Here is an 18,937-nt window from a genome sequence, read left to right as displayed (position 1 = left end):
AAACAATTAACTAGAAAGGTATAGAGGAAGGAAGGCTGGATGGGCTGAAGACTAACCCCAATGTCAGGAGAGAAGGGATTAATAATCCATTTCACTTAAAGCTAACTTAATAGATTGAGAAATTCTAATAGAGCATTTAGCTAACTCTAATAAAACAGTCAGGTGCATGTAACACAATGAGCCACCCGCTGTAGATCAGAAAGTTAACCTAAACCAATGCAGGTAGGCCACCCACCTACATTAGCTTCCTGATCTAAAACATAAAATTAACAATAAGTGCATGGCTTAATAAATAAATAAATAGTGCTTATTCGATCAAAGTGTTACCAAATTCAATCTCAGTGGGCTAATTTTTTGTGGGGGCATACCCCCAGACTCCCTAGTTAGAGTATGTTTTTCATACATCCTGAGTGTGCTTCGCACATTTGTTGAGAGATTTCCACTTCTAGATCTGACCCTGTTCTCTGAAAGATTCTAGATCCGCCACTGGCTCTAAGTGGTGAATAGAAATATATCTGACTTTCTCCCAGCTATATCCAGAAGTTACTGTGTTAGGGCCTCAGACTCATGTTCTTACTATAATAAATGTTACTGCTTTACAGTGACTGGCGGCACTGAAGGCCTGACTTGAATTTCTAACCCAACTTAATATAATAGGACTTGTTGATGAAATCTCCACATGGGCAGTAAATGAAATTTAATGTTAATAAGTGTGTTTTGCTGAAATTTACACAGTGTCATTCACCCTTACTATCCTAAACAACAAGGCAGATGCAATTTTACCACTTAAGTCTGGGCACAGCAAGAGTGGATTAGCTTTGAGGTGTAGCTGTGCTATCTATACAGCTAGCTGTTAGTTGACAGTTTTTTCTATGCTGCACCACAAAGCTATGGGTATAGATTATCATTATAATTTTAAAATGAACAATGGTCCTATGCAGGACTGATCCTTATGGCACACCAGATGTAACAGGTTTATCACACACTGATAGCTAATTCAGGTACTGTAAGGCTTGCAGCAAATGATACCCAATAGCTAGTTAGGGAAATTAATTGAGTAACATGGCTGAGCTGAACAAGTAAAAAGCCCAAAAATATGATTAGTGCATGATAATTCGGTATTCCAAACACACTATTTAGAAACAGGGAAACAGTAGAACAATGTATCCCAGAGTAAGCAAAATTGCATACAAATCTCCTAATTGTTTACGGTGCCCAGACAGTGATTCATTAGTTTGTTAATGATGTTGCCATTTATAAGGAAGTAAAGGATTGTGAAACCAGAAAGTGTAAGCCAATTCAGCCAGTACTTGCTTTATCAATGTTTCTGTACATCTTCTTGCTTGATACTCGGTTTGATGACCATAGTACTGATGCCAAAGCTATATAAGATGCCTAAACTTTGTACATCATTCTTTTCCTCTCTATCGCTTTATAAGTCCATTGTATGACCAATGCTTGAGTATGCAGCTCAATTGTGGAATCCTTGTGCTGCTCAAGAGTGACAATAATGTACTTGAATCAGGCAACTGACAAGTTGCAGGCAACCAATGGGAATCATAGATAGACTAAAATAGATTTTAGCAATAAACTGGTTTTGGCTTAAATAATTCAATGAGTCAAAGGGGTCAAAGATCTTCCCAGAGGAGAAGGTTCCGTGAAACCATGGAACTCTCTTAGATCTGACACTACAGAACATGTGCACATACTATATGCACAGCACAATTTAATGTCACATGTTATACAATTTTGGGATATTCACATGCAGTAAGTCTAAATCATATGTTCATCATACTTGCAGATTAACATGAATATGCTTTAGAGCTATGTGTAGGATAAGCAACTTTAATAAAGTAAGGTCAATCCTTAACTACTATATACGCAATCTCGTAATATAATAGTGGAAGTTCTTATCCCAATTTCACATCAGCACAGCACGCATACAAATTTGTGACAAGACAAATAGCTACCACATCTTTTCCTACACCATGCAGTCAAGATGATAAAGACTTCACACTTTAAAAGTACTCTTCCATATGGTGGCCCAATCAATTGTGCAGGCATGCCATTGTCTATCCACCCCCCTCATGTTCATCATTATACATAATCACAGGCCCATTGTGATCTGCAATTGCAAGCACACTGTCATTACTGTGACTCTGTGCCAGTGAACAATTTGACATCTATACAGTATATCAAACATACGCATTGTGTTAGCTATAGTGCTCTATGCTACTAAATTAATTTCTGAATATACCAGTCTCATAGCGCAAGCCTAGTGTTTAGTATATAGCTACAGGGCTGTACATGAACACACCAATTGATAGTAAAATATTATAATATTGTTGCATTGCTGAAGAGGATGCATCAGGACATTGTATAGCATGAGACGTAGATAATACTATTGACCATGAGCTCGTTTTTACTTCATCATTCTGTGTATGTAATATTATAAGCGCATACATAGTAACTTTTACAATATAGCTAGCTGGCCATTAGCAGTCAAAATGACATTGCTGGTATAATGTTGAATAGTGAAATAAATATATCTAATCCAAAACAGCCAAGCTGTAAAAAAAGAGTGCGGCCCTGAGAAAGGCTATGGTGAAAAAAGATGTGAAATCCAAGGTGGCGGCCAAGAAATGGCTGTGATGGTAGGTTAATGGTGAAAAATTTAATAACGACAATTCAGGTGAATTTTGTGCCAAGACCAAGCGGCACCAAATTCACTGAATTGTTGTTATTAAAATTTTTACCATTAACCTACCATCACAGCCATTTCTTGGCCGCCACCTTGGATTTCACATCTTTTTTCACCATAGCCTTTCTCAGGGCCGCACTCTTTTTTTTACAGCTTGACTGTTTTGGATTAGATTTCACTTCTTTTTGTATTTGTATACCCCAAAGCCAGCCTATGGCCGGCTTTAGGGCTTTTTAACCTGTCATTTTTTTCTTTACTACAGGAAGAAGAAAAGATGAAGCAGGATGATTTCTTTGTAGCTGACCTCTCTGCAAGGTGATCCTTCTAGCTGATCCCTCTACTGGATGACTTGTTTGTAGCTGAACTCTCTACAGGGTGATTTGTTTGTAGCTGAACTCTCTACAAGGTAACTTCTTCTAGCTGATCTTTCTACAGGGTGATTTGTTTGTAGCTGAATTCTCTACAGGGCGATTTGTTTGCAGCTGAACTCTCTACATGGTAGTTTCTTTGTAGCCGAACTCTCTACAGTGTAACTTCTTCTAGCTGAACTCTCTACGGGTGGCTTGTTTCTAGCTGATCTCTCTACAGGGTGACTTGTTTATAGCTGAACTCTCTACAGGGTGATTTGTTTGTAACTGAACTCTCTACAAGGTAACTTCTTCTAGCTGATCTTTTTACAGGGTAATTTGTTTGTAGCTGAATTCTCTACAGGGCAATTTGTTTGCAGCTGAACTCTCTACATGATAGTTTCTTTGTAGCTGAACTCTCTACAATGTAACTTCTTCTAGCTGAACTCTCTACATGGTGACTTGTTTGTAGCTGAACTCTCTACAGGGTGATTTGTTTGTAGCTGAACTCTCTACAAGGTAACTTCTTCTAGCTGACCTTTCTACATGGTGATTTGTTTGTAGCTGAACTCTCTACAATGTAACTTCTTCAAGCTGAACTCTCTACAGGGTGACTTGTTTCTAGCTGATCTCTCTACAGGGTGACTTGTTTGTAGCTGAACTCTCTACAGGGTGATTTGTTTGTAGCTGAACTCTCTACAAGGTAACTTCTTCTAGCTGATCTTTTTACAGGGTAATTTGTTTGTAGCTGAATTCTCTACAGGGCGATTTGTTTGCAGCTGAACTCTCTACATGGTAGTTTCTTTGTAGCTGAACTCTCTACAATGTAACTTCTTCTAGCTGAACCCTTTACGGGTGGCTTGTTTCTAGCTGATCTCTCTACAGGGTGACTTGTTTATAGCTGAACTATCTACAGGGTGATTTGTTTGTAGCTGAACTCTCTACAAGGTAACTTCTTCTAGCTGACCTTTCTAAAGGGTGATTTGTTTGTAGCTGAATTCTCTACAGGGCGATTTGTTTGCAGCTGAACTCTCTATATGGTAGTTTCTTTGTAGCTGAACTCTCTACAATGTAACTTCTTCTAGCTAAACTCTCTACGGGTGGCTTGTTTCTAGCTGATCTCTCTACAGGGTGACTTGTTTGTAGCTGAACTTTCTACAGGGTGATTTGTTTGTAGCTGAATTCTCTACAGGGCAATGTGTTTGCAGCTGAACTCTCTACATGGTAGTTTCTTTGTAGCTGAACTCTCTACAATGTAACTTTTTCTAGCTGAACTCTCTACAGGATGACTTGTTTCTAGCTGATCTCTCTACAGGGTGACTTGTTTGTAGCTGAACTCTCTACAGGGTGATTTGTTTGTAGCTGAACTCTCTACAAGGCAACTTCTTCTAGCTGATCTTTCTACAGGGTAATTTGTTTGTAGCTGAATTCTCTACAGGGTAATTTATTTGCAGCTGAACTCTCTACATGGTAGTTTCTTTGTAGCTGAACTCTCTACAACGTAACTTCTTCTAGCTGAACTCTCTACAGGATGACTTGTTCTAGCTGATCTCTCTACAGGGTGACTTGTTTCTAGCTGAACTTTCTACAGGGTGATTTGTTTGTAGCTGAATTCTCTACAGGGCAATGTGTTTGCAGCTGAACTCTCTACATGGTAGTTTCTTTGTAGCTGAACTCTCTACAATGTAACTTCTTCTAGCTGAACTCTCTACAGGATGACTTGTTTGTAGCTGATCTCTCTACAGGGTGACTTGTTTGTAGCTGAACTCTCTACAGGGTGATTTGTTTGTAGCTGAATTCTCTACAGGGCGATTTGTTTGCAGCTGAACTCTCTACATGGTAGTTTCTTTGTAGCCGAACTCTCTACAGTGTAACTTCTTCTAGCTGAACTCTCTACGGGTGGCTTGTTTCTAGCTGATCTCTCTACAGGGTGACTTGTTTCTAGCTGAACTCTCTACAGGGTGATTTGTTTGTAGCTGAACTCTCTACAAGGTAACTTCTTCTAGCTGATCTTTTTACAGGGTAATTTGTTTGTAGCTGAATTCTCTACAGGGCGATTTGTTTGCAGCTGAACTCTCTACATGGTAGTTTCTTTGTAGCTGAACTCTCTACAACATAACTTCTTCTAGCTGATCTCTCTACAGGGTGACTTGTTTGTAGCTGAACTTTCTACAGGGTGATTTGTTTGTAGTTGAACTCTCTACAAGGTAACTTCTTCTAGCTGATCTTTCTACAGGGTGATTTGTTTGTAGCTGAATTCTCTACAGGTGATTTGTTTGCAGCTGAACTCTTTTACATGGTGGTTTCTTTGTAGCTGAACTCTCTACAAAGTGACTTCTTCTAGCTAATCTATCTACAGGATGACTTGTTTCTAACTGAACTCTCTACAGTGTGATCTGTTCATAGCGGAACTTTCTACTGGGTGATTTGTTTGTAGCTAAACTCTTTACATGCATGATTGTTTCTTTGTAACCGAACTCTCTACAAGGTAACTTCTTCTAGCTGATCTCTCTACAGGATGACTTTTTTCTAACTGAACTCTCTAGAGTGTGATCTGTTCATAGCGGAACTTTCTACTGGGTGATTTGTTTGCAGCTAAACTCTTTGCATGATTGTATCTTTGTAACTGAACTCTCTACAATGTAACTTCTTCTATTTGATCTCTCTACAGGGCAATTTGTTTGTAGCTGAATTCTCTACATGGTGATTTATTTGAGCTGAACTCTCTACACGATGGCTTCTTTGTAGCTGAACTCTCTATTAGGTACCTTCTTCTAGCTGATCTGACTACAGGGTGACTTGTTTGTAGCTGAATTCCCTACAGAATAACTTACAATGTAATATAACTGAGTAAATTATAAATGCAGCTGAATGCTTTATTAGGGTGACTGTTCTATTAGAGTATCTCGATCTCGCATTTGCTGCACGTAGTTGCCTTTCGAATCATAACTCAGTGATTTGTAATCTGATTCTTCTGTACTACTGCAAGGACTTTCTACGATGATAATTCCAGCTACATACTGATTTTCAGCTCGTTGCTCTAAGCGGTTTACCTGGTAGATACGAAAACTAATAGTTTTTTTATTCATTAAAATCGATCGCGTAATTTTGACACAGGTTGGGTTTCGTGTCATATCTCCATGGTCTTTATCCCTATTCCTTTCAAACCACAAAAAGACACTCCTACGATGGTTGCTCCATCTACATATCAATTTTCAACTGATTCTTCTAAGGGGTTTACCCTGTAGGCGTGACAGACCTTCGACCTTATTTTACGCAAATAATCGGTCATAAGTCCGTGAATGTTCATCGGATTCCTACCAAAGTTGGTACGGAGATCCGCCTTAATGAGCCCTTTAAGTGTGCCAAATTTCAGCCCAATCCGAGCACGAATTCGTGTTTTATGGCGAATTTTGCGAAGTGTGCGAAATGAAGAAGATGAAGAAGAAAAAAACGAAGAAATTAAAACGAAATTTTGTTCGCTCGTATCTCGGAAATGGCTCGAGCGATTTTCTTCAAATTTGGTATGTAGACTACCCTAACTGGGTGGCACGTATCCAGCAAATTTGGTTCCAATCGGATAAGGGATCACAGAGCTACATAGGTGTGAAAATTGCGTTTTCTTTCTTCCTGTTAATATACTCACGGTGTGGCGCGCCGGCTTCTTGGGCCGCACGACACACTATCGTGTGTCTTGATACTACATGGAAACAAGGGTGCATGACTCCAGGACATGTTTCCAAATTTTCTGTTGCATGCACAATTAAAGGGATGATCCAGGGTTTGGCAAGGGATGCACCAGGGTAGCAGGTATGTGGAGTTTGGAGTAGGGGGTCTGGGAGGACAGCTCTCCAGAAGCTATAGCTATATGTTTCAGGACTAAAAATTTTAATGTAGAGTGCTTTTATGCACAAATAATTAAATTCTAAGTGGACTACATTGATCAAGAGTTGTATAGGGATAGGCGACAGCCATGATTAGTTCAGTAAGCTACTGTATAGCTATGTGCCGAAAAAAATGGCATACACAAGACCATGTGCATTTCATTTGCGAAATATCCTTAGTGGGATAATGCTGCAGATATACTATTTTTTTCATACTCAGCAACTATGGAGGAAACAGTGTTATATGTAGTGACTGTTCTATTAGAGTATTTGACTGATGACTCTACTAGAGTATCTCAATCTTGTATCTCCCCCAGCAAATTTTGCATTCTGAGATTGAATCAGGTAACATTTTCAGCTAAAAACTCTTTAAATTTTAGTAAGAGTTAAGAGGTAGAGTTTGGAGGCTAGCATGCAATATACATGGATGTCATTCTGGGAAGGCTTAACCACTCCAATACAACTTTTGACTATTTTTACAGTGCTAAACTAAAATACACTGTTCTAATAGGGTATTTTACTGTTCTATTAGAGTATTTCAATCTGAACATTTGTAAATCAATACAAAATATAATTTAAATTGTCTGAATATGCTTGACCAGTTTCTAAAATCCTCAGACTCCACCCCTGTGTAATGCATGCAGCATCATGAATAAATTGCATGCTCCAACAGTGGTATGTTACAAGATATAACAGAGAACTAACATGACAGGAGCCTCTCCATTATTTACTCATGAGCATAATTATAAGGTATATAGATGCTGGTATTATGGGTCAAAGATTAAGGGTCGCATAGCTTAAAATACGTTCAGAGGATTAAATCCTTGCAAAAAAAAGCAACAAGTCAACTACAGTGTTTTGAATGCCATTAGAGTGCCTGTAATATTTCCCCAAATTTATATATAGTTGGATATAAAATAACAAACTTATGAAGCAATGAATATTGTGACTCATAATACCCACAATAGGAATACTTACAGTACTTTAGAGAAAAGATCATACAGCACACCACATGGTAGGATAATTTAGTTTATGGTTACACCTGTCCTTTGCCTACAAGTAGTATGAAAAATTGAAATACTTATAAATAAGTGACTCTTAATACCCACATATACTTTATACCTTACTGCATGCATGCTGAGTTTACAGAACTATATGTAGTGCAGTTTTGAACAGATTCTCATCAAAATAGTGGGTTAGGTCAGGGCCAGACATACAATTTGCTTTTGAATTTGTTTCATTTTCTCCTAACTCGTGATATAATAATACAGTATTGTATAAAATTTAATGTAAATCTTCAATACAAACACTCAAATTACAATACATGATTACACAGGCAAATTATGGTAACATTAGATCTGACATCAATAAAACTGCTAGTGCATGAGCCTGCATTTTTTAAAACTTCAATTGTTCTTATTAATAGCTATCCCACTAGGGACCTGTGAGAAGGCTATATAAAGCCTGTGAATACAGGGAGTCTGAAACATGTAACTGAAACATTGAAGAAATCTTAATGCTACATCATATAAAATATGAAGCATCACAAAGTGCACACAGCAGTGGATAAAAGTGGTTTAAGAAGATGGAAGATTGTTCTAAAAGGAGTTTGATCTGTGCCAACATAAAGATACTCTAAAAGAGCAATCACTACTCTAATAGAACATTCACCTGATCAAAAATTTCTACTGCCTTAGCTATTTCTCTTTTAAAATTAACACCCATACATGCATAGCCATCTATCTCAGAAAGCAGAGAACATATCCAAATAACCATAAAAAAGCACTACATTCATTTCAGGGTAAAATTTTCTCCAGATATACTGGTTCAATTCAATTCTGGTCTACCATGAGCTACCATACAATTTGAATACCACATGAGAGAGATGTAGTACGGAATTTTATATATAATAATGTGGTTCTGTACATTTATGATTACATACTGTATTGCAGTAAACAACATTTTCAATTCAGATAAGTTTATTCAAACAAAGTTTCGTCTTTTCCTCCTCCTATGACAACTGACAACAATTGCTATGATGAGTATAATTAAAATAAGCAACATAACACAAATTGCTGCTATGATGCCAATGACGACTCCAGTCTCCAAATCATCATCATCAGACATTTCTGCATACACAATGATATACGCATATAATTGGCATGTAATTGTGATGTGTATAGTATTGATGGCTCACCAGTACATACAACTCCAATGGTGTTCCGTCGAAATCCGGATGCATTCACTGCCCACATCATTGCATGCAACACAATTAGGAATGTCACACACTAGAAGATAAAACAATAACCTGTAAAATTTCAAGTTTGCTGCGCATGAGTTTCACAGTGATTTAGGTATTTAATTTTTCAGTGGACATAAGATTTCCCATCACACACCAGCTCAGTGGGGTGAATACAATTCTTAAGATAAGCCCTCAATAGCAAGCATGGTAAACATGATGTTCTTTATCATAGAGCAATGCTATTACCCACACTGTGGAAATGATAATAAATCTTAAGAAATATATATCCCTTAAAATCATATATGAAGTATACCATGCAGCTACAAAATAAATGACATACCATCACAATCAGTTCCAGTCCAGAAGTTACTACAGACACAGTGGAAGGTTGAGTTTCCCTCCCTGTTCATCCCACAATCAGTGGTATAATTGCCATCATCATTGTAACTACAACACTGATTAGCCATTGGACCATAACACTGGTTGGGTCCAGTATATGAATAGTCACAAGCTGTAGAGCAAATGTACAGAATTTAAAGATGCAGCTATATAGTTTTACATATTGATGAAGCTGCAGATTACTGCATAATACAGTTACTCATGAGTGCAATGATCCTCATTCACTGTCTGATTGAGACATAGAGCACAATCATGTCGTGTTTCATTACTCCTTAAAGCAGCTCTGATCATCCCAACATGTTTCCAAACATCATTTATGCACTCCATGTTGTAACGGATTTTCTGTATGGTGTTAGGGTCATTTGATAGGACGAAAAGGACTGATACAGACATGGAACTGTATATCCCTATAATCTCAGATGTGGAAAAGTAGTTGAAAATGTGCTGTTGATGGAGATGCTTGCACTTGCATCAGGAGAAGCCTCAGTGCTTTCTACCGCATCAAGAACCTGAAATCTTTCATCCGAACCTTTCAACCTTTCATCCGCTGTGTGAGACATGGGCAGTTGGCATTTTCTTCCCCAGTTAATACCAAGTACCCATGATGTTACAGCTGGGTGGGCTGCTGTGACAGCCCACCCGGTTGATATCAGGCACCAGGTCCCCATTTAAACAGCTGTTAGATTGGAGTGATGTGAGTAAAGGTTCTTGCTTAAGGAAACAACAACACCAATTTGGCATAACCAAGCTTCCAACTGGAAACCTTTCGATTACCAGGCTGATGCTCTAGCCACTTGGCTACCTTATGCTAGCACAGTTATGGACCAGTACTGGGAACTGTGTGCTACTCGGGTGCTACAAGTCAGCACAGGAAAATCCCCTGTGGCAAGACTAGTAACCCACAGGAGGCTGTATCATGTCCCACAGGTGAAGGTGTGGGCACCCAAAGTCCCACCTGGACCTTCACCCACAATACAAGACATGGACAGTTCACTACACATACACACACAACACACGCACACACACACTAATGATTTTTTTCTTGTAATTGTTACTTGTATAGTATTTTGCATGCATCTAGCTCTTCTATTAGCTGCATCACATCCAGAGGACAGATAGGATGATGAGAATCCCTCCAAAAATTTTAACATGTACCTTAAGCAAAAATAAATAGAACAAGCACTGCAAGAAGAGGAGGAATGGGTATATTAAAGTAACAATGGGAGTAGTCAATATTATAATTTTATGAGCATGGCTTAAACAGTCAACTACTCTAATAGAACATGCAAAATATTTCAACTTTTTAATACTGGGGGGGGGGGGGGGGGGGGGGGGCAGCAGTATCTACGGTAGGGCATTGGCTTGGTGATTGAGAGGTCCCAGGTTCGATGCCCAAGCAGGAACTCACTACTACTGTTGTTTCCACAAGAAACTTTATCTATTGCTCCAGCCACCCAGCTGTTAAACTGGGAACATATTGTATATGTACAATTCAGGACACAGCTGAAGAACAGCCTTGGCTGATGCTGTCATCCCTGTAAAAATTAAATTGAAAAAAAGAGAGAAACATGCGTGATCTGGTGTTTTCCTTCACTGTTGGAGATGCCATTTTATTTACAGTGGAACCTTTTTAAAAGAACCCTCCATGTAAAGGGTACTGTACTCTCTATTCATACAAAGGACAGTTTCTGCAGACCTCTTCAGAAGATCAAAAAGTTAAAAAAATCATTAAATTGTCAGACTATTTCTTTGCAACTCACCAGATAACTGTCATTTAAATGTTCAGACTATTCAGTGCAGTGTACTATGACACACATACACAACACAACTGTCTATACAGTGGAACCCCCAAAACTCCCTGAATTAATGACACAATAGAAAAGACCTCTATAATAAGGACAAAAATTTTGGTCCCAACAGGTCTAAATTTTTACCTCTGAAAGAGGAAAACCTATATTTTACAGCAATAAGTGGCCAAAAATGCTGGGTCCCAAAATGTCCGTAATAGAGAGGTTCCATGCACTGTACCTCATATTATCATGTGCCCACCTGTCATCCACACCTCTATCCTACAACCATCACTTTCAATAATAGCTGCTATCTAACTGTGAAATTGGAGAACTCAGCAATGAGCATTGTTGTACCTATAATATGTACACACTTTTTATTGAGGGAATGTGAAATGGGGTTAGCATTAAAAATTTGCAAAAATTATTTGTGGTGTCCTCACCACCAAACTATAAAGAATACAAAAGTTACAGAGCTCAGTATCTTTCAAAAGTCATGGACATTGTGAAAGTCTAAAGCTATATACATTTAGAACTATACAAAATACCATGTTGCTAATTAGAACGTGCACATGTATAGAACAAGACATGGTAAGCAGTCAAGAGGACTTGTAAACACTTCTTTCTTGTACAAACGGCTACATATATGTATCAGTATGATGGTCTTTGTTCAATCTGCCTTGGGTTGGTATATTTGCTGCAAGAAAAATGAAAAGTACTGCTGAATTACAAGCTTTTACAACTTATTACTAAAAGTATTTCACTAGAAAATTAACGAAGTTTGATGATTTTATGACAATACCTGAATATTGTATTAGCCAGGTCAATTGGGGGTCTATATAGCTACAAGCTACAGTTGTATTAGTTGGACAACAGGAAAAGTAGGCTATCTTTTTAAATTGAAAGTTATCTGCATGTGGGCTTTGTGACTGAATATGTGCTACCATCCAGTAAATCATCAGGAGTTATGTTCATTGAGATGAATGTAGCTTTTTGTTTCTGCTTGCCAGACCACCTATTTTTGTCATTTTTTTGACTCAATGGAAAAAAAAGAAAGTGGTCTTCCAACCCTTATATGATACACATATACACACCTGGCTATCAGCTTTATTTTTCCCACTCCTCCAAACATGACGTACTCCAACAGTTACCGTAACAGTTAGCACAATAAGAGCAGCAATACAGAAAATAACAATTCCCACAATGGCAACTTTACTTAGTCCATCTTCTCCATCTTCCTCAGGTGTTTGCCCTAAATTATATACACAGTACATTATATTGTATGTTTTAATAATGATGAGTTACTACTGATCAACACACTGAGCATCTTCAGGGTCACACTTTTCATTAATGTTAATCTCACACAACATTCCCCTATACCCAGGTGCACACAGACACCCAGAACAGTTTGGTGCTTGTATTCCCTTATTGACACATGTCATACTGCAATCTGTGTAATCAATTAAAGAGTGTCAGTCCACAATAAGATTCATTTTTTTCACATCAGACCAATCAAATTGAGTAGAAAAATCATGGTCATCACTTGTAGCCTTGGAATGGCACTACAAAGTTTCAGTAGCAGTTGCTGTTTACAACATATATTTGGATGCAATATCATTATTTGGATTGTTGACTTGAAACATTTTTAAGCCCATTTTGGAAGTTGATGAATGCCCAGCTCATTGGCACTCCCATGCACTTCAAGATCATAAGACATACAACAGCAGCAGAAAACTACACAATAACTCATATACTCTGTGTATACATGAAGAAGGCTAAATGCACACAAGCAATTAGCTAATTAAAGATTCCATGTAACAAAATTATAATTGCTAAAATGATTATACCATTAATCGAATCACATCAAATAAGGCAAATCAAAAACAAATAGCACCAAATTATTTCACTCACCAGTTTCATTAACACTTTGGTCTGTACAACTATAACAATCTGTCCTTGTGTCATTACTCCTCAGTGTGGTAGTGGTCCTTCCAACACGATGCCAATATCCACGTATGCACTGCACATTGTAACGAACTTCCAGCATGGCAGCAGGCTTTGATCTGTTGTACACTACTGATAGAGATGCTGATGAGTAAAGACCAACAGTTCTACTAGTAGATAAGCAATTATAATAAATATCTGTAATATTTATATTTGGCATATGAGTGACTTCGATTGATTCAGTGCTGAGTACCAAGTCCATCACATTGATATCTTCAACAGCACACCGCTGAATACTGACTCCAACCAGTGTGGTTAGTAGCGACAACCACAACAGCAACAACTGTGACAGCGGCAACTGTAACAACTTCATCTTTGCAATACCAACTACATGACAAACACATTCATATGGCTTCATATAACAAAACCATACGATAAGCTAGCTGCATAGTTTTGTAAATTAATTTTTACTGGCAGTAGCTACTACAAGCAGCCCACCTGCAATGTAATGTACCCATGTTACCTTCACTTGTCCATTCCATGGTTCATTACTGCTGTTATATGTAGTGACCACAAGACTACAAGCCAATTTGCAAATTAAACTGTTGATAATTATGGTGAGTGATGCTAACCAGCTAAATTGAGTTGCATAATTTAATAGCATGGTCATTTCTATGTTATTACCAAACACGATACCCGGCATTGGCAATGTTTAGTACTTAGCTATACACCACAATATAGTCTGAGTTAGGCTTGAGTCTATATGCTCCAAAATTTGCCTATCATGCTTTTTGGCATTTCCCCAATTTTCTGCCTATTATGCTTGTCTTTATGCTTTTCAGAAATGCATTATGCTTTTATTTTGTGTTTTTCTAAATAAGAGAAGTTCTTCATGTGATAGAACGTGAATGACAAGTGTCATTTCAACTTCAACATACAAAAATTAACAATAGCTTGAAATTGGGATGTGCTTCAGAGTTTGCAGGAATTTTAGAGCAAGGGATCAGGAGGCAAATCTATAGTCCCGTAGAAGCTATAGACATTTTGTTTTTTTTGTATGAAAATAATTAGCTATTGATAAAAATAATAATTATTATGATAGATGTTCTGAATTTTAGTAATTGGTATTCAAAGGACAACAACTGCTCAATATACTGTAATATTATGCAACTTTCATTTTCACCACCATGCCAAGAACATATTAGCCTTCTGGGGTAAACACTTAATAGCTCTCATTCTCTCTGTTGCTGTTCTATTAGAGTGTTTGACTGTTCTATTAGAGAATCTCGATCTTTTTGAAATATTTTCCTGGTTTGATATTAACCTCAGCCTCACTGCATTGCAGATCTGCAGATACTTCACTATTTTCAATGTCCAGACATTCACTAGCTATACTGACTCATCACTAACCTTATTACCATCAGAGCTTCTCTTGTAGCTATTGTCTTCCAATCGAGCTTTCAATAATCATAATCATCATATCACATTTTATTCAAAATCAGATGATGAGACACATTAGAAATTGCTTTGCCATGCCTTGGTACTATTTGGCACATGATTGTATGTGTCCTATAAAACTCAAACCCACAATGAAAAGTACTGACTCGTTCCGTCGGGTGTAAACTTGTAGCATGAAGGTTGTAGTGCATTTTTCTACTTGTTGTCAGGAATAATTTCACCACTCAAAACAGGTTAGCCTTTGACTTTGTGACTTATAGCAGAAGTTATACTTATGGTGCCGGGTGCCCATTATGCTCCTGATTATGCTCCATTATGCCAGAATTATGCTTTATGCTTTTTATCCCCTATTTACAGGGGTGGATTTAGGATTTCAGAAGGGGAGGTGCTAACATGAATGGTTGGTTGGCTAAGAAAAGTGACAACTGGTTAATACAACTAGCTATAGTGTGCAAAGCACACTCAACATGTGGAGCATGTTCTATCTAGGGGGGTCTGGGGGGATGCCCCCACAGAAATTTTTTGGCAAATTTAGCCTATTCAGTATTAAATTTGGTAATATTTTTGACTGAAAAATGATGCCACTTTGTTTAAGTGATTCACAATGCTTTCAAAGCATTGTGAATCACCTAAGTGTAATAATGATGAAATGACACCATTATTCCAGAATAGTTGTCATAATAGTAGCTGTCATATAAGGCATTAGCTAGTAACTAAAAATCTATTCTTCACATAAAGAACAGGAAGGGGAAGGATACAAATATCGACCAGCTATACATGATCCATTAATTTTGTGTTTGAAATACCTTAATTTAGTGGTACATTAAATTTAGCAATTTAATGTTTTTTTTGCTAATTGATCACGAATTAATAAAATTTATAATAGTAAATTCATCAAAATACAAGATAGCCAAATTTAGTGTATTGCTTGGCTTAAGGTATAGCTAGTGTGCTTTACAGTCTCATGGCTCAAACTATAACGTCCAAACAGTAACAATGAAGAGAGGGCTTGAGAAGGCAAGCACTGTACACACTCACCATCAGTGTGCATGTAGAGTACACATATGTAGAATTTTCCAGCTAGGGGGCCAGGGTCTGGAGTGATGCTTCCTCTGCAAATTTTTGGAACATAGCTATCACAAGATTGAATCTGGAAGCTATTTTTAACCAAATACTCTATTGTACTGAAAGAGTGTGGTGGTACAAGATGGATGAGTGCAGTTGTAAGCAATTTTAGAAAAACAGAACAAGCTAGCTACACTTCTAAATGCTATTGGATTATAAGGAAATACATAATAGCAGATTGTCAAAGACAGTATACGCAGGTCGATTGGATCTTAAAGTCATTGTAGAGATTTAAAATGCACACAAAAATAACTTCAACTTTGTAATTATAGCCACAGACCGTTCTGTTGCTATTTCAATCTGACTTGTTTACAACTATGGCCCCATGCATCACCATATTAATCTTTTACAACATGAGTCCAAAGCCACTTACATATACAACTAGTGTTTGGCCACAACTAACCCACTTATAACATGACAGCGTAAATGCTGCAGTATCATTTAAGCTTATAAAGTTGAGCTTCAAGGGGTTTGGGAGTGCAAACCCTGTATGACATTAAATTTTATTAACTTCAATTGATGCTAGATTCAGATAAACGCAGCATGGAACTTTGGTACTGACAAAGCAAAAACAAACAGTTCTCAGATGTTACAGCCTTGTTAACTGTACACATTTTAACAAATTAACTGTTTTAATTAAGCATGTCAACCCAAGCATCAAGTTTGTAGCGACAGCTGAAAATACCTACTATAATATTAAACCATTTGACAGAATTTGTTCTCAGAAAGTGATTAGTATATGGCAGGATTTTGGAGCAATGGTAAGATAGCAGTGCACACTGCACAGGTTAAGAAAACACACTGGCAACTTCTTGAAAAAAACATTGATGGATGTTCTATTAGAGTAGTTGGCTGTTCTATTAGAGTATTTCGATTTTTAGCAGCTTTTAGGTTAAGTCTCACACCAAAAGTATAATTTGAACCCCTCTTAGAATTATTAGCTATTCTCCCTTCTTTTTCCATCTTTTCATTGCCCATGCATACGTATAAGATGCAATTGCATCTATACTGCAACTTCTAGAAGCATCCTAGCTTGCACATGGTAAAATTTTGGACGGGGGGGTGTGAACTTCACACCCCAAGCACCCGCCCTTGTATTATGCCAAAAATTATGCTGGCATATTCGACGCAAGCCTAGTCTGAGTACACTCCATCATTTACAAGCTGACTTATGCAATAGTTACACATGCAGGCGCTGGTATATTCATATGTAGACAGCCGGGAGGAATATATCACGCACTATTGAGCTATTGCTACTCATTTGTTAGCTATACTTCACAGCATGATCTGATCATATAATATGTCAACCATCACAACCTTTCACTCACCATATATAATCTTCTACAAGCGGATACGTTCTCCTCCCTTGCTTCTAAGCAATGGTGAAACCGTACTTGGTCTTTCAGTCTTTATGCTATAGCCCGCGGTACTAACCACATTGTAATGCACAATATCTGGAGAAGCCTACAATTTACTAGTGGACTATAATGCCTCGCTAGTCTCGTGATCATAATTTATATGCTCAGGACCGGCTATACAATTTTTCACAATATCTCTAAGACTTTTTTTAGCTGAAAAATGAAAATGACATCAAACTGATTCAGCAGTGCTGATAGCAGCACTATTGTTGCTATACAAAAATAATCTGTCCTATTTATGTGCAATGATGTGTAGTGAAGTAGCTTATAGCTCAGTAGTCTCTCCTTCACTGGTTAATAACTTCATTTCCCCACTAGCAGGATCATCGGCATCAGTGTCTGTAGTATCTCCTATGTCAGCCTCGTCTTTCTGCTTGCTGTATGTTGGCATATACCTGTTAAAATAACATGGGGGAAATTGGTAGTATCATCAAGGCTCACGGCAGTGAGTTGATGGACAAGTGAATTAAAAACACACCAGGGGCGGATCTAGGATTTATAAAGGGGGGGGGGCTAACTCAAGGTACTAATCTCTTGGGTGGAGGTGTGTGAAGTCTCATGCTGGAACTAGGGGGTCTGGGGGCATGCCCCTCCAGGAAATGTTTGAAAAATAGATGCTAAAATACTGCAATTTGGAGACATTTCCACATAAAATGCATACTTCTGCCTGTATATATTTTATATACTGCCTTTAGATATACATGGCTCTCTGCAGCATTTGCTAATGGAAAGGTTTGGGTAGGTTTAGATAACCAAGCACATGATGCACCCTCTCACAATTGCATGCATGATAGAATAATAATGTTGCAACTGGAAAATTTTGAAATTTGAGATTGAATCTGAGAGCATTTTCAATGAAATTGTGTACCTGAATTAAGTATACCAGTACCGGCAATAACTACACAAATAGATAAACAAGCCTTTTAAACAGACCAATGCACTTCATTGCATGTATAGTCGCAGGAAGATTTGGAAAAATATCATAACAGAACCAACTTTTATGCTTACACTGAATGTTCTATTAGAGTAGTTAGGTGACTGTTCTATTAGAGTATCTCAATCTTGTACACCCCCAATGCTGATCCGGGTCCTTGTTGCATAACCTTTAGCATAAATCCACTGATAATACCTTGGAAAGATGTTTATAAGGTGGGTTTATGAGTATTTGTATTATTAGTGATCATATAATTATGCTAAGACAAAAATTTATTATAATCCTCAGCATATTGATCAAGTAAAGCCTAAAAGTGAAGGGGGGGCTTCAGCCCCCAAAGCCCACCCCCTAGATCTGCCCCTGCATACCGTATACAATAACAATGCGAACAGCACTTATTAATTCATACAAAATGGGAACAATAGTAAAAATAAATCTACAATAAGTTTCAGCCTTAGAGGTGAACACATGGTCACAGCAAGTGTTCAGGTTAAACATTTGATTTACAGATAAATATCTTGAAGTTACTTACCCATCAGTTTTATCCACACCTCTCCTATTTCGACGTATCCCAATAACTATTGCAATGATAATCAATATTAAAACAAGGAGGCCAGCAATACAGGCAAGGACAATTCCAAATATAGCGCCACCACTCAGTCCATCATCTCCACCCTCTTCTTCAGGTTTCATTGCTA

General features: G+C 37.8%; 2 protein-coding genes across 8 annotated transcripts in view; both read right to left on the bottom strand.

Annotated features, from left to right (window-relative positions):
* Positions 1 to 10,900: 10,900 nt before the first annotated feature.
* Positions 10,901 to 16,228, bottom strand: LOC136249741 (uncharacterized). Of its 2 annotated transcripts, none has more exons than XM_066041848.1 (3): positions 13,272 to 16,228; positions 12,455 to 12,612; positions 10,901 to 12,057 (listed from the first exon to the last, which is right to left on the bottom strand). In XM_066041848.1, the coding sequence occupies exons 1-3, from the start codon at positions 13,720 to 13,722 to the stop codon at positions 12,031 to 12,033; spliced, it is 636 nt and encodes a 211-aa protein (XP_065897920.1). In that variant the 5' UTR covers positions 13,723 to 16,228; the 3' UTR covers positions 10,901 to 12,030. The 2 variants fall into 2 exon arrangements, with proteins under 2 accessions (XP_065897920.1, XP_065897919.1); XM_066041847.1 differs by having other exon boundaries at positions 10,901 to 11,717.
* Positions 16,229 to 17,427: 1,199 nt separating this feature from the next.
* The window catches only part of LOC136249726 (fibropellin-1-like), a 37,876-nt gene continuing 36,366 nt past the window's right edge, over positions 17,428 to 18,937 (bottom strand). For all 6 annotated transcript variants that reach the window (XM_066041827.1, XM_066041828.1, XM_066041825.1 and 3 more), the window contains 2 exons: positions 18,772 to 18,934; positions 17,428 to 17,700 (listed from right to left, as the gene is read on the bottom strand). In XM_066041827.1, the coding sequence (XP_065897899.1) occupies positions 17,571 to 17,700; positions 18,772 to 18,934 (293 nt within the window). In that variant the 3' untranslated portion in view covers positions 17,428 to 17,570. The remainder of the gene's footprint in view (positions 17,701 to 18,771; positions 18,935 to 18,937) is intronic.

The sequence above is a fragment of the Dysidea avara genome, chromosome 3 (assembly GCF_963678975.1).
Source record: "Dysidea avara chromosome 3, odDysAvar1.4, whole genome shotgun sequence".
Taxonomy (NCBI): domain Eukaryota; kingdom Metazoa; phylum Porifera; class Demospongiae; order Dictyoceratida; family Dysideidae; genus Dysidea; species Dysidea avara.
This window is presented reverse-complemented; position numbering and strand designations above follow the sequence as displayed.